This window comes from Bombina bombina, chromosome 3 (genome assembly GCF_027579735.1).
Source record: "Bombina bombina isolate aBomBom1 chromosome 3, aBomBom1.pri, whole genome shotgun sequence".
Classification (NCBI taxonomy): Eukaryota; Metazoa; Chordata; class Amphibia; order Anura; family Bombinatoridae; genus Bombina; species Bombina bombina.
In genome coordinates this window covers 230,804,390-230,820,622 of record NC_069501.1, presented here as the reverse complement: position 1 = coordinate 230,820,622, position 16,233 = coordinate 230,804,390, and the positions used below count along the sequence as shown (strand labels likewise).

At 39.3% G+C, this 16,233-nt stretch overlaps 1 protein-coding gene across 1 annotated transcript in view; it reads left to right on the top strand.

The window, feature by feature from the left end:
• Window positions 1-16,233, top strand: part of NEK8 (NIMA related kinase 8) — a 196,830-nt gene that overhangs the window by 166,495 nt on the left and 14,102 nt on the right. Inside the window, exon 9 of the mRNA XM_053706189.1 lies at window positions 10,788-10,864. Coding sequence (XP_053562164.1) covers window positions 10,788-10,864 — 77 coding nt within the window. The remainder of the gene's footprint in view (window positions 1-10,787; window positions 10,865-16,233) is intronic.

The window sequence follows — 16,233 nt, the reverse complement described above, 5'->3', positions numbered from 1 at the left end:
GGGCCCACTATACCCGGGATACCCGGGGGGGGGGGTTGCGAATGTATGTGCAGGCCGTCTGTCAGAACGACTCAGTGTGAGGAGTATTGTTCTAGATGGCATAGGCCTCCAAAGGTTAACCTGTAAAAGTTGATGTGTTGCAGGGCCTTTGTAGTTTTTATATTCGAAGGCTTCTTAGATTAAGTCGTCAGGTAGATCGATCCTGCCTCATGTACAGATGGCGGCCCGCTATAGTTACTTGGCCAAATCAGGTCCTGAGAGCCTCTTTTTTTTTTAACGTAATAGCTGGGTATATCTTAAGACTGGGAAGTAAGCAGCAGCATAATGCTGTAACTATAATGCAAAACTAGCTCCAAAATCCCAAATATTCTTAATAGTGAGTAAATTGGCTCCAGGAGCTTCATTAAGTGCGACCGCTCATGGCCGCCTCTTAGCCACGCCCCCCAAGCTATTGGTGTTTTGCCTGTTAACACTTTTATTCAAAGATTTCTTCATTAGAGCCTTACTGGGCGCTAGTTTGTTTTTTAGAGTCTGAGCTCTCCTAAAGGTACAAATGGGAGCATCTTCAAGTAACTCTTTTAATATCGGGTCGCCCTTCAAGATATACCAATGTTTCTGTAGAATAGTTTTAATTAAATTATGATTGCTATTGTATCTGGTAATGAAGCGGGGATTATTATTGGTTTTATATTTACCTAATATTTCCTTTTGTTGACCTATTTCTTTGGAAGTGAAAAATTCCCTTCTTTCTTTCTAGCCCTTAGATAGCTGTCCTCTACTAGTTTAGGTGGATAGTTTCTTTCTAGGAATCTTTCTTTTAGAACTTTTGATTGTTCGTCAAAAATTAAAATATCTGTACAATTTCTGCGTATTCTACAGAACTGATTATAAGGAATATTATCCTTCCATGGTCTATAGTGGTTGCTCTTATTGTTTAGGTAGCTGTTTGTATCTACAGTTTTAAAAAATGTTTTGGTCAGAATACATCCCTTTATGATCCCAATATAATTTAAGGTCCAGAAATTCGATTTGTTCTTTTGATATATTAGATGTAAATGTTAATCCCATATTATTCAGATTAAGTGATTTAACAAATTCTATAGCAGCAGTTTCAGTTCCACTCCAAATAAAAAGTAAATCATCTATGAAACGGCCATAGAAGACTAGGCTCGCCCCAGCTTGGGAATTATAGATGTATCTTTCTTCAAAAATTCCCATAAAAAGATTAGCAAAGCTAATAATAATAAGAGACATGATGTATATAAACAAGATTACCCAGCGTGGTGACAGGATAATTATTCCTATCCCCAAAGAAATTTTAAGGAAAAAAATAATTATATTAATTTTAGAGATGAAGAGAATGAATGGTAAAAAAAGGAACAATATAGGGACTATAAAAACATTAATTGCAGGCAGTCTGATAGAGTATATTCAAATAGTAGGCCCCAAAATAGGGAGGAGAAACCTCAGGTTTTTCAATTCAACAAGAAACAAGATCACTACAAACACCAGCAGAAACATCAACCCATCAGATTAAAACAAATGGAAACAAATTATACAAAAGAGGAGTATTTTACTCCTCCAAAAAAAAGAACATACGCCAACGTGGCAGCAGAGGGAGAGCAAAATCTACCAAAAAGAAGAAACTTACAAGAATGAAAGAGGGTATATTCAACCTTTCTAGTCACGTATTAACGAATGAAGAAATTTGTGTGATTAGTAGAGGACTATCTTTTTGTCCTTCAAATGAACAGAATATGTTTGAATTGTTTGTAGACCTAAATAAGTTCATTAGAAAACTGTCATTGCAACGTTATTTTTGTGATAAAAAACTCAAACAGGATAAACAAGTCTCTATAGTTACTAATACTATGGCTGAAAGACCACACACTGATATTATATATTATGAACCTGAAGAATTATGTGATTCTCTTTTTGATGATTTTGTTCACTCCAGCCTAATGTTGAAATCCAATTTCAACCACCCTACTACAAGTCACCATATCCAAATCTTTCAGGATTTAGTCTTAGAGGATTTTGGATCTATGAATAATAAAAATAAGACCTCTAATTTGAATAAGTTTGAACTCAAAGCTCTGTCAAATTTGGCAAAAAAGGACTCTCTGGTGATTAGACAGGCAGATAAGGGAGGTGGGGTGGTATTGCAAGACTGGGGTGATTATTTAAATGAAGCAAATCGTATTCTATTGGACACTGAATATTATAAGAGACTGTCCTTTAATCCTACAAAGGAATATCTTACTAGTCTTGTCAAACTAATAGATGATGGTTACTTTAAAGGTATCTTAACCAAGAAAGAAAAAGAATACCTTTGCCCAGGTACCCCCAGTCTTGCATACTACTATCACCTCCCTAAGATTTGTAAAAGTAAAACTAATCCCCCGGGTCACCCGATTATTTCGGGAATAGGCAATCTTACATGCAATTTATCTGAGTATATAGATTTGTTTTTAAAAAAAAGTAGTAAAAGGTCTACCATCTTTTATAAAGGATACACCAGACCTTATTAATAAATCTAAATTGAATAATCTTGACACAAAAAATGTATTATGGCTAACGTGCGATGTATCTGCCCTATACTCTAATATAGCACATGATTTAGGTGTACAGGCCATTGGGGCATTTTTAAACAGAGATATATATTTACCTGAACAACAAAAAAACTTTTTATTGGATGCTATTTCATTTGTGTTAAAACACAATTATTTTGTGTTTCAAGAACAATTTTTTCTGCAAATTAAAGGAACGGCCATGGGGACTAGGTTCGCCCCTAGCTTTGCTAATCTTTTTATGGGAATTTTTGAAGAAAGATACATCTATAATTCCCAAGCTGGGGCGAGCCTAGTCTTCTATGGCCGTTTCATAGATGATTTACTTTTTATTTGGAGTGGAACTGAAACTGCTGCTATAGAATTTGTTAAATCACTTAATCTGAATAATATGGGATTAACATTTACATCTAATATATCAAAAGAACAAATCGAATTTCTGGACCATATATTATATTGGGATCATAAGGGATGTATTCTGACCAAAACATTTTTTAAAACTGTAGATACAAACGGTTTCCTAAACTATAAGAGCAACCACTATAGACCATGGAAGGATAATATCCCTCATAATCAGTTCTGCAGAATAAGCAGAAATTGTAAAGATATTTTAATTTTTGACGAACAATCAAAAGTTCTAAAAGAAAGATTCCTAGAAAGAAACTATCCACCTAAACTAGTAGAGGACAGCTATCTAAGGGCTAGAAAGAAAGAATGAAGGGAATTTTTCACCTCCAAAGAAATAGGTCAACAAAAGGAAATATTAGGTAAATATAAAACCAATAATAATCCCCGCTTCATTACCAGATACAATAGCAATCATAATTTAATTAAAACTATTCTACAGAAACATTGGTATATCTTGAAGGGCGACCCGATATTAAAAGAGTTACTTGAAGATGCTCCCATTTGTACCTTTAGGAGAGCTCAGACTCTAAAGAACAAACTAGCGCCCAGTAAGGTTCTAATGAAGAAATCTTTGAATAAAAGTGTTAACAGGCAAAACACCAATAGCTTTTTAGTCAGTAAAAATGTCTTCTTTAAATGTGAAAAAGCTAATTGTGGTTTATGTAGTTACACTGTAGGAAATAAAACTGAATTTATGTCCCATTCTACCAAGGAAAAATGTAATATTACTTCTCGTTTTACTTGTGACTCAACTTTTGTTGTTTATTTGCTACAGTGTAAATGTGGGGTACAATATATCGGAAGAACGTCAAGACCCATAAAAAAGAGATGGGGGGAACATATGAGAAATGTCAAAAATTCTAAGAAAATCTCTATTAACCATAGTGTCCCCCGTCATAAAGAAAAATGTCATATGGGGGAAGATGATATTTTCATAATTTTTCCAATAGAGTCTGTGGTACCCAAATGGGGTAGAAATAGGTTTATTCACCTTAGACAGAGAGATACCTATTGGATTTGGAAGCTTAAAACACTCAAACCCCATGGTCTAAATTAAAACATATATATGGCAGCTTTCAATTAGGTTTTCTGGATATATGACATCTTAATACTGGTCCAACCTAGGTTTATGATCATAGTATAGGCAGCTTATAATTAGGAATCCTGGGTAGATGACATCTCTATATTGATCTACCTAGGTATATTGTATATGCTTTTGGTGAGTTAATAAGTGTATATATATTTTTTATAACCCGCATATTTACACTATGTTCTTCATGTATATTTGTATGTATACGGTATCTGGTGACGCTCTGTAAAGGACTATGCATGAATAGCAATCCTCTGAGCCGGCTCTAATTTAATTTTTGGGGCATATATATCACCTATTTATAATATATAAACCAATATTCTTATAGTCAAAATTACAGTTTTTATTATATATATATATATTTCTACCATATACACATAGGGGCATTTAAATCAAACACTCCATAATTGTTTGTATTTGAATATATAGTGCAACCGCACACTATACTTAGTTCTATCGTCCCATTTTGGCACTTGATGTGGCCTACGGTTCCTACACATTTTTTTGCACACAATATATTCATTTCAATATATTTTTATTATATGTTTTTTATTCAATATATATATATATATATATATATATATATAAAAAATGTATATATATATATATATATATATATATATATATATATATACATTTGATATACATATTTGCTCATGACGATCATAGCGCTGACAATGTATCGTCCAGATTATGTACATTATATATACATCTATCTCACACTCTAGCGGAGATGTATCATTTAGATCTTATACATTGTTTCCTAGTTTATTTTCCATTGATTGACTATATATATTGCAGGGGTTAGGTATATATATACTATTATTGTTTACAATTTAATATCCCCTGAATCTATTTTTATGCCATATTATTCTTTTTAGCTATATACGACTGTTGGGATTTAGATAGACCCAAACCTCAGTTTTTAAGGTTTAACATCCTTTGATGTCAATATATGGTCTCAATGAGAATCTCACTATTGCCTTTTTTTATACCTGTATAGAATATTTCAATATATTTTGTGCTTTAATTCATAATGTTAACAAGTACGGGTAACTTCCCTATTATTTATTTAGGTCTGAGAAGTTTCTATGCTTCATTCTGTTCGCTATTTAAGTGATGATTTTTATCTATTTAAATTTTTACACCTACTGATTTAACACCAATGTAGTAGCTGGGTCTGCACACACCTCTATTTCTAACGTATCAATATCTAGCCGGCTCAGACGAAGGCTGCTATTGGTTCATGGTTTTATGCGCGCATGCGCACTCACCGGCTTTAGACGCCGAGTTGTGTTTTATAAGACGTGATGTTTTTATGTGAAATTTACACCTGATGAAACGGTTGTTATACCGAGAAATGCGTAGTGGATTGGGTATTAAATAAACTACCTATTTTATTTCACTCTTGGACATCACAAAGTTTTTATTCAGTTACAATATATTATATATATGGACATTTCACGAGTGGTTGCTGACATATCACTCTGAGAGGAATCTCTTGTCCTATCCATTTGACTGGATCTTGTCATCAGTATCGAGTGAGCCGACACATATCTCGGGACGATAGCTCGCTGGCCAGCTATTGATGGTCCAGCTTGCACTTGTGGCACTTATCAAGTGCTTTACATCTAGTAAGTGATATCTTGATATGTGCAGGGACAACGATATTTGACCCTTGTGTGTTTTTGTGCTATCATCATTTCATACACAGTATCATTGTTGTTGTTTTTTTATGTGCTATTTTTTGATACTTCACACACTGTATCATTTTTTAGCAGTTTTCACATTTGCACAAACTGTGAATATATTACGTATATATTTGCACTAAGCATATAGTGCCCTTAATTGGATTTAACAGGTCCACACTATATATTGTGGCACGATTACTATCACACCCTCTTTTTTGAGTGTGTTGTACATTAAATAGGCGCCTATCACTTTTATTTTACGATTCTACTATCTGTTACACTTGAAGGGCCGTGTTCCTGTTCCACGGTGTAGATTTTGGTAAGATTGTTTCATTTTACTTAAATATGTGAAATGTAATGTAAACAAAGAAGTCAGGGTCTCAGTGGGACTCCTTTATCTTATGGAATTGAGGGTTAATATCTCCTGAGGGTGTTTATTGAACAGGGGGGACTTTAATAATCATGTTTGTTATGTGATTCTGTTTGCTAATGTGTAGTGATATTTGGACTTGTGGCTATATCTGAACATAACAGACTTTTTTTGTCAGGTTGCGCGGCCTTTGTGGCTTTGGCACGTTTTCTTTGGCCTGCACGGTGTACCTTGTGACCAGGCGTGGTCCCGTTTCTAGTCACCATTTCCGTATTCCTGACTGCATTGCGCTGGAGAGAGTCTGTTTCGCAAGTTGTCTGGGTCATAGGAGATGGTGAGTGCCCCAGCCATTGGAGGTGTAAGGTGCTGTTTTAATTTTTTTTCCTTTCCATAATTTCTATCCTAGTTATGGAGGATTCTGATTTTTTGGAGACGAATGTCTCTGATTCAGATTCTTGCGAAGAGTATGAAATGGCCCGGGTAATCCATGCCCATCAGTTATGTTGCGCATGCCGCTTTAGAGTGCTCCTTTCTCCCGAAACAGGGAACTTAGAGTCCGCCGAGCCATCCGCCCCTGGGGACCCCATATCCTGTGTGGCGAGTGCCCTAGAACCTTCTTTGGCTACGCAATCAGGTGTACCTAATGCCGTTACCCCTTCTCCGGAAGGCGGCTTGTTTTCTCCAGAGGTTACGGCACGGTTCCGCATGGCCATTTTTTTGGCATTGGCCCATTTACATCTTCCAGGGAGGGAGATGTTAGTAAGATACTGTCCATGTTCAGTTAACCAGGGCTCGTCATGCAGGGGATCGTCTGGGTCAGATCAGCCTTCTGGGGAAGCGTTTGCCTCTGAGGCTTCAGGGGCCCAATACTCGGGGTCGTCAGTTCCCCCGGTGGAGGTAAGTTTTGCCTTTCGTTATAGACTGACGCGCCTTTGTGTCCTGCTGCGGCATGTTTTGCCAGTGCTGGAGAACCACAGTCCTGATGGGTTGAGGGGTCCCTCTCTCTTCTGTCCTGGACGACAAAATGGGTTAGACGTGGGGCGATGAAGTTAATCTCCTGGTCGTCTCCAATATACTTTTTTATTTGGGGTATCTTATTCCAGTTATGAGCTTCGGGAGAATGGGGTCTCTGATTGGCTGGTCCTGTTAGTGTACCCGATTTTCTTAGGTGTTCACCTGCGAATGCTGCCCCCTTTTTTTTGTTGATCTTATTAGGATGTGTTTGTTTTGTTTTTAGAAGCTCATGTTTGTTATAGTTTCCCTGTTGGGATACATCTCTTCTCTGGAATTTGATACTAGCGATTTTGTGGTCGCTTGGCACTTCTGCGGAAGTTGCATGTTAAGGTGTTAGTTACATAGTTCTATAGATCCTTTGTCGATCCATACTGGGGTTTCGATTTTTCTGTGACCTGGTTCAGTTCAGGAATGTCCTCTATAGCAGGCTGGTCCTGGTCGGCCGCTGGTTTCTGTTCCTTAAGGTCTATACCTTCTACGTGGTGCTGGTGTATCTGGCTGACCTGGTTGGGTGGTAAGTTGCTCTCTCACATGAGAAGTGTTATGCTATGTTTCCTCCTTCAGAACGGATAAATCTTCCCTTTGGGATGGGATTTTCACAGAGAGGAAATCCATGAGAGTTTAATTCTTTTTGTTTTAAGATTCTAAGAGAGGAGGCCTTTTCGTGCATTGACGTCAGACTGGTTCTTGTTGATTCTTTTTGGGCCATCAAGGGGTTTGTACTCAGTCCTCTTGGTTCTGCTCCTGATTGTTGGTGGGCTTTCGGAAGCGGATTGTGCTACGAAGGGTTCCGAAGGTTCTTTGACCTCGGAACTAGAATCCTTCATTCCCAATTGGAATGGAGGTTTAGATGACTCCTTAAACACCTGGAGGACCAGGTTAGGTCAGATTTTTATATCCCCTAGGGTATTCCTTTTGGCCTGCTTTTTTTTTTTGAGGTTTTTGACCTTGGTACCTCTTTCTAAGGGGTCGAGAGGTGACTTAGGCTTCCTTTTTCCTTTCTGGGGATGGTTGTGGGGTCATCGGTTCTGGAAGTTCTGGCATTTTCTGCTTATTTTTTTCCTCATGCTGCTTCTTGTCTGCTCCCATATTTTGGGGGGCTCTGGAGAATGTGTTGGTCTCCTTTTTGTCCTAGTACTACCCTTTCTTACAACATATCAGTTTGATAAGTCGTTTCCTGGGATATCGATGCTCGTTCATCGTTTTCTCCCTTGGTTTAGGGGAATTATCGAAAGGTTGATCCAGATGGATCGTTTGGAGACTATATTGCAGACTCTGTTGCAGAGGTGCGCTATTTATTGTCAGCTTCTTAGCTGTTGGTCTTGGGGGTATTATCCCTCGAATCTCGAGGAGTTATATTCTCTGTCTCTGGGATGCTTCAGGAACGTCCAGTGTCCTAGGACTTTTGGATGTGGCTGCAATGGAATCTCCTAGGGTTCTCTGTCTGAGGTGTTCATATGGTTCCTCAGGGGTTCCTAGTTTGAGCCAGCTCCGGTTTCCGATTGCCCGGTTTTTCTGGACCTGGTCTCGGATATTTGTCTGGACATCCTAGTTAGATCCTGAGTACTTCAGTCCTTACGGTCCTGAGACATCCGCTTGCTCCTTCAGGTGTTGTGTCTTCTCTTATTGGAGACTTGGAAATGGCCTGATGGTTAGTTTGGCTACCCATCTAGTGGTAGTTTGATCTCTTATTTCAGCTACTTCCACTCTAGAGGTGGAATCGCTGGCTATTTGTTTGTCTACTGGGCCGGCTGTTGCAGCCGGATGGTGCCTCTTCAGTTGGTTTTGGTTTTGCCATCTGTTTGATGAAGCACACTCCGTGCCTGTGGGTGGGTGAGCAGTTGTCTTTTCCTTTCCCCTCCCCTTAAGGGGGTTGGGGTATACCGATCTATCTACCTGATGCGAAGGGAGGTTCCCTCTGCCTAGCATTCACAATGTCATGTTGGGGTGGATTCTGGTATTGTGCTAACACTGTTGTTTCAGTGTGGCCTCCCTTTTGGGGAGTGTACCTTCTTGTAGGGAAGGGAACTGACTCTGGGTTTTGGAACCCTAGATCGTCCTATGTTCTTTTCTGGCTTAGCAGTTTAGCATGCCAGTCTTGTTACATATGGTCGGGGTTGCCTTCCTTTTGATACCGTTTAGTCCTTCTTTCTTCCTTTTTGGAGATCTGGGTGGTCCGGGGAATTATTTATTTCCCTGCCTTCAGACATACCAGTCGTTTGGTACTGGGTCCATTTCCTCGATGAAGCAGCCCATGTAGCCTAAGGGATGGCTTTGTGGCTTTGCAACTCAGGGGTTGTTGGTTCATATACAGCTGCTGGTGCTGGTTATCCTTTTAACGGTCTGAGGTCTGTGGGTTCGCTTGAGTCTTGACAGTGTTTCTTCTCCAGACCTTGTGATCTCTCCATAAGTGGAGTAGCGTAGTTTTTTACTCAGCAGGGAGCTGTTCTCTGCTGGGTTTTGGATGCTTTCCTGCTTTCCCCCTTTTTGCCTGGAAGGGAGTGGGTTCCTACACTTCTTGGAAGGTTCCCTCTGTGGGAGTTCCTGGTGCAGTTCCTAGCCTGATAGGCTAGTTGCGTCACTGGTGTCTACTAGACTTGTGTTGCAGCATTGGAGCCAGGGGCTTCATCTGGAGCACGATAAGTTCTTATCGTGCTAATTTTAGGCAGTTCTGGGGAGTGACTGTTTTTTCCTTGATCACTCTTTCATGAGTGCGGACTGCACTCTGTGTGAGGTATGGGAGCTGCTTTGTCCCTCTGGGTTTTCATAGGGACATTTGATGGTCCTTTGGACTTCCATTCAGATAGAGGTAGGGTTTTTTTCCCTCCCTTCCTTCTGTTCGGTCGTTGGAGTTCATTCTCTATGCATCTTTTGTCTTTTTGCAACCTTGCGTTGCGCTTGAGTTTTGCCGGGGTTCCTTTTTACCCTAGTTGCTGAGCTTTTAGATCTCTTGTTGAGTCTTTCCCTTTCTTATTCCCTTCTGGGAATATGTGGAATTTTTCGGGCTTGGAGCCTGCGGGACTTGCCTCTTTGGGGGCTTTGTGCTCAGTGGAATCTAGCGATTTTGAGCGGTCTCTATCAGGGCTCAGCTGGATTTAACTGATGGGCAGTTACTTAGTCCTTTCAGTTTTTGTCCTTCTGTTCTGTACAGCTGTTTTTTTGTCTGGTTGGGTACTTTCAGGCTGTGGTGCCCTTCGAATGGGCCGCCTCGTCTTCCCTGCCGTTTTTTTATTGTTTTCCCAAAAGTAATGAATGCAGCTGTGGACTCTCCCCATTTAAGAAGAAAAATATGCTTACCTGATAATTTTCTGACGGGGAGAGTCCACAGCTCCCCGCCCACGTTTTTATGTGGGACGGCCGCGTTTTAATTTTTTATTCTTCTGGCACCTTTTTTCACCTAATATTTCTCCTTCTGTTCCTTGTTCCCTCGGCAGAATGACTGGGGGATGAGGGAAGTGGGGGAGGTATTTAAGCCTTTGGCTGGGGTGTTTTTGCCTACTCCTGGTGGCCAGGTTCTGAATTCCCAAAAGTAATGAATGCAGCTGTGGACTCTCCCTGTCAGAAGAAAAGAAAATGATCAGGTAAGCATAATGTATGTTATTATCTGAAAGTAATCTACTTATAACACTTTTCCTTTCCTCCAGATAGGGGTATTTTTATGACATTTGGCAGTGGTAGCAATGGCTGTTTGGGACATGCCAATTTAAATGACGTCACCCAGGTAAACCTGTTTGTTGTTTTTGGAAACATTTAGGCCTAGATTTGGAGTTTGGCGTTAGCCGTGAAAACCAGCGTTAGAGGCTCCTAACGCTGGTTTTAGGCTACCGCCGGTATTTGGAGTCACTCAAAAAAGGGTCTAACGCTCACTTTTCAGCCGCAACTTTTCCATACCGCAGATCCCCTCACGTCAATTGCGTATCCTATCTTTTCAATGGGATCTTTCTAACTCCGGTATTTAGAGTCGTTTCTGAAGTGAGCGTTAGACATCTAACGACAAAACTCCAGCCGCAGGAAAAAAGTCAGTAGTTAAGAGCTTTCTGGGCTAACGCCGGTTTATAAAGCTCTTAACTACTGTACTCTAAAGTACACTAACACCCATAAACTACCTATGTACCCCTAAACCGAGGTCCCCCCACATCGCCGACACTCGAATACATTTTTTTAACCCCTAATCTTCCGACCGCCACCTACGTTATCCTTATGTACCCCTAATCTGCTGCCCCTAACACCGCCGACCCCTGTATTATATTTATTAACCCCTAACCTGCCCCCCACAACGTCGCCTCCACCTACCAACACTTATTAACCCCTAATCTGCCGACCGCAAAGCGCCGCCACCTACGTTATCCTTATGTACCCCTAATCTGCTGCCCCTAACACCGCCGACCCCTATATTATATTTATTAACCCCTAATCTGCCCCCCACAACGTCGCCTCCACCTGCCTACACTTATTAACCCCTAATCTGCCGACCGGAGCTCACCGCTATTCTAATAAATGTATTAACCCCTAAAGCTAAGTCTAACCCTAACACTAACACCCCCCTAAGTTAAATATAATTTACATCTAACGAAATTAATGAACTCTTATTAAATAAATTATTCCTATTTAAAGATAAATACTTACCTGTAAAATAAATCCTAATATAGCTACAATATAAATTATAATTATATTATAGCTATTTTAGGATTTATATTTATTTTACAGGTAACTTTGTATTTATTTTAACCAGGTACAATAGCTATTAAATAGTTAAGAACTATTTAATAGCTAAAATAGTTAAAATAATTACAAATTTACCTGTAAAATAAATCCTAACCTAAGTTACAATTAAACCTAACACTACACTATCAATAAATTAATTAAATAAACTACCTACAATTACCTACAATTAACCTAACACTACACTATCAATAAATTAATTAAATAAACTACCTACAATTACCTACAATTAACCTAACACTACACTATCAATAAATTAATTAAATACAATTCCTACAAATAAATACAATTAAATAAACTAGCTAAAGTACAAAAAATAAAAAAGGACTAAGTTACAAAAAATAAAAAAATATTTACAAACATAAGAAAAATATTACAACAATTTTAAACTAATTACACCTACTCTAAGCCCCCTAATAAAATAACAAAGACCCCCAAAATAAAAAAATGCCCTACCCTATTCTAAATTACAAAAGTTCAAAGCTCTTTTACCTTACCAGCCCTGAACAGGGCCCTTTGCGGGGCATGCCCCAAAGAATTCAGCTCTTTTGCCTGTAAAAAAAAACATACAATCCCCCCCCAACATTACAACCCACCACCCACATACCCCTAATCTAACCCAAACCCCCCTTAAATAAACCTAACACTAAGCCCCTGAAGATCTTCCTACCTTATCTTCACCCTGCCAGGTTCACCGATCCGTCCTGAAGAGCTCCTCCGATGTCCTGATCCAAGCCCAAGCGGGGGGCTGAAGAGGTCCATGATCCGGCTGAAGTCTTCATCCAAGCAGGAGCTGAAGAGGTCCATGATCCGGATGAAGTCTTCATCCAAGCGGGAGCTGAAGAGGTCCATGATCCGGATGAAGTCTTCTATCAACGGCATCTTCAATCTTCTTTCTTCCGGATCCATCTTGCAGACCTCCGACGCGGAACATCCTCTACTCCCGACGCCTACTAGCCGAATGACGTTCCTTTAAGGGACGTCATCCAAGATGGCGTCCCTCGAATTCCGATTGGCTGATAGGATTCTATCAGCCAATCGGAATTAAGGTAGGAATATTCTGATTGGCTGATGGAATCAGCCAATCAGAATCAAGTTCAATCCGATTGGCTGATCCAATCAGCCAATCAGATTGAGCTCGCATTCTATTGGCTGATCGGAACAGAATCCTATCAGCCAATCGGAATTCGAGGGACGCCATCTTGGATGACGTCCCTTAAAGGAACCGTCATTCGGCTAGTAGGCGTCGGGAGAAGAGGATGTTCCGCGTCGGAGGTCTGCAAGATGGATCCGGAAGAAAGAAGATTGAAGATGCTGTTGATAGAAGACTTCATCCGGATCATGGACCTCTTCAGCTCCCGCTTGGATGAAGACTTCATCCGGATCATGGACCTCTTCAGCTCCCGCTTGGATGAAGACTTCAGCCGGATCATGGACCTCTTCAGCCCCCCGCTTGGGCTTGGATCAGGACATCGGAGGAGCTCTTCAGGACGGATCGGTGAACCTGGCAGGGTGAAGATAAGGTAGGAAGATCTTCAGGGGCTTAGTGTTAGGTTTATTTAAGGGGGGTTTGGGTTAGATTAGGGGTATGTAGGTAGTGGGTTGTAATGTTGGGGGGGGATTGTATGTTTTTTTTTACAGGCAAAAGAGCTGAATTCTTTGGGGCATGCCCCGCAAAGGGCCCTGTTCAGGGCTGGTAAGGTAAAAGAGCTTTGAACTTTTGTAATTTAGAATAGGGTAGGGCATTTTTTTATTTTGGGGGTCTTTGTTATTTTATTAGGGGGCTTAGAGTAGGTGTAATTAGTTTAAAATTGTTGTAATATTTTTCTTATGTTTGTAAATATTTTTTTATTTTTTGTAACTTAGTTCTTTTTTATTTTTTGTACTTTAGCTAGTTTATTTAATTGTATTTATTTGTAGGAATTGTATTTAATTAATTTATTGATAGTGTAGTGTTAGGTTAATTGTAGGTAATTGTAGGTAGTTTATTTAATTAATTTATTGATAGTGTAGTGTTAGGTTTAATTGTAACTTAGGTTAGGATTTATTTTACAGGTAAATTTGTAATTATTTTAACTATTTTAGCTATTAAATAGTTCTTAACTATTTAATAGCTATTGTACCTGGTTAAAATAAATACAAAGTTACCTGTAAAATAAATATAAATCCTAAAATAGCTATAATATAATTATAATTTATATTGTAGCTATATTAGGATTTATTTTACAGGTAAGTATTTATCTTTAAATAGGAATAATTTATTTAATAAGAGTTAATTAATTTCGTTAGATGTAAATTATATTTAATTTAGGGGGGTGTTAGTGTTAGGGTTAGACTTAGCTTTAGGGGTTAATACATTTATTAGAATAGCGGTGAGCTCCAGTCGGCAGATTAGGGGTTAATAATTGAAGTTAGGTGTCGGCGATGTTAGGGAGGGCAGATTAGGGGTTAATACTATTTATTATAGGGTTAGTGAGGCGGATTAGGGGTTAATAACTTTATTATAGTAGCGCTCAGGTCCGCTCGGCAGATTAGGGGTTAATAAGTGTAGGCAGGTGGAGGCGACGTTGTGGGGGGCAGATTAGGGGTTAATAAATATAATATAGGGGTCGGCGATGTTAGGGCAGCAGATTAGGGGTACATAAGGATAATGTAAGTAGCGGCGGTTTACGGAGCGGCAGATTAGGGGTTAATAATAATATGCAGGGGGCGGCAGATTAGGGGTTAATAAGTGTAAGGTTAGGGGTGTTTAGACTCGGGGTACATGTTAGAGTGTTAGGTGCAGACGTAGGAAGTGTTTCCGCATAGCAAACAATGGGGCTGCGTTAGGAGCTGAACGCGGCTTTTTTGCAGGTGTTAGTTTTTTTTTATCTCAAACAGCCCCATTGTTTCCTATGGGAGAATCGTGCACGAGTACGTTTTTGAGGCTGGCCGCTTGCGTAAGCAACTCTGGTATCGAGAGTTGAAGCTGCGTTAAATATGCTCTACGCTCCTTTTTTGGAGCCTAACGCAGCCTTTATGTGGACTCTCAATACCAGAGTTATTTTTATGGTGCGGCCAGAAAAAAGCCGGCGTTAGCTACGCGGGTCCTTACCGACAAAACTCCAAATCTAGCCGTTAGCGTTTTAAAGGAAATTATTGTAATTTAGCACTAGATATCTTCTACTAAATTTAGATTTAACTTGTCACCTCTTTTTTAACACTGCTTGGCCCTGTGAAACCTGGCAACGCTAACCTGAGACAACTGGCACTTAGGTAACAAAACACAGCTCATAAAATTCAAGATCTATAAGGCGCCACTGTTTTCTTTCAGTGCTGCATTGCTTTACAGCCTGTGACACTGTTCCCTCCATTCTTGTTACCTGTCTAATATACTTAGTATCATCTGAGGTATCACAAAGCTCTGTGCTTAGTTCATTGTTATCCTTTCACAGCAGGCATTCATGTTTGCATTCATTAAAGGGACAGCATTGTTTTTTTCATTAATGTATTTTCAATGACCAGCTGCAGAGTATAAAATGTATGAGAAATTGCATTTTCAGGTTTATTTGTGAATATAAAAAAGCTGGTTTTGTGCTTTGATACCACAGCCTATTACAGTGGGTTGAGCTTGCAGGCAATATCAGATCTCATAATCTTATCACTTTGTGTACACATGCTTGCTTCCTTATCTAGATTTGTCTGTAAACCTAAGCTCACTACTTAGAGAGAACAGTGGAAAATTAAAATTTTATTACTTAAAGGGACAGTCAATACAAAAATTGTTATTGTTTAAAAAAAAAAAAAAAAAAAATAGATAATGCCTTTACTACCCATTCCCCAGCTTTGCACAGCCAACATGGTTATATTAACATGCTTTATAACCTTTAAACCTCTAAATTTATGTATTTTTCTAATTCCCTAAAGACAGCCCCATGATCGCATTCTTTTGTATTTGCTTTTCACAACAGGGGAAGCTAGTTCATGTGACCCATATAGATAACATTGTGCTGACGTCCGTGGATTCTAACAACACAGCACTAATTGGCTTAAATGCAAGTCAATAGATAATAAATTTAAAGTCATGTGATCAGGGGGCCCTCAGACGATGCTTAGAAACAAGGTAATCACAAAAGTAAAAAGTGTATTAATATAACCATGTTTTCTGTGCAAAACTGGGGAATGGGTAATAAAGGGATTCTCTATCTTTTTAAACAATAAAAAAAATTGAGTTGACTGTCCCTTTAACTATCCTGCACCCCATTGACAGTGTAATTTCTTCTGCTGGCTGTGTTTACATAGGCTTGTCAATAGCCTAGACTCCAGTATAGAAACATTCAGTGTAGGTGGGGATACCACAGGCTAAATCAGCTATTTCAGATGCTGAAA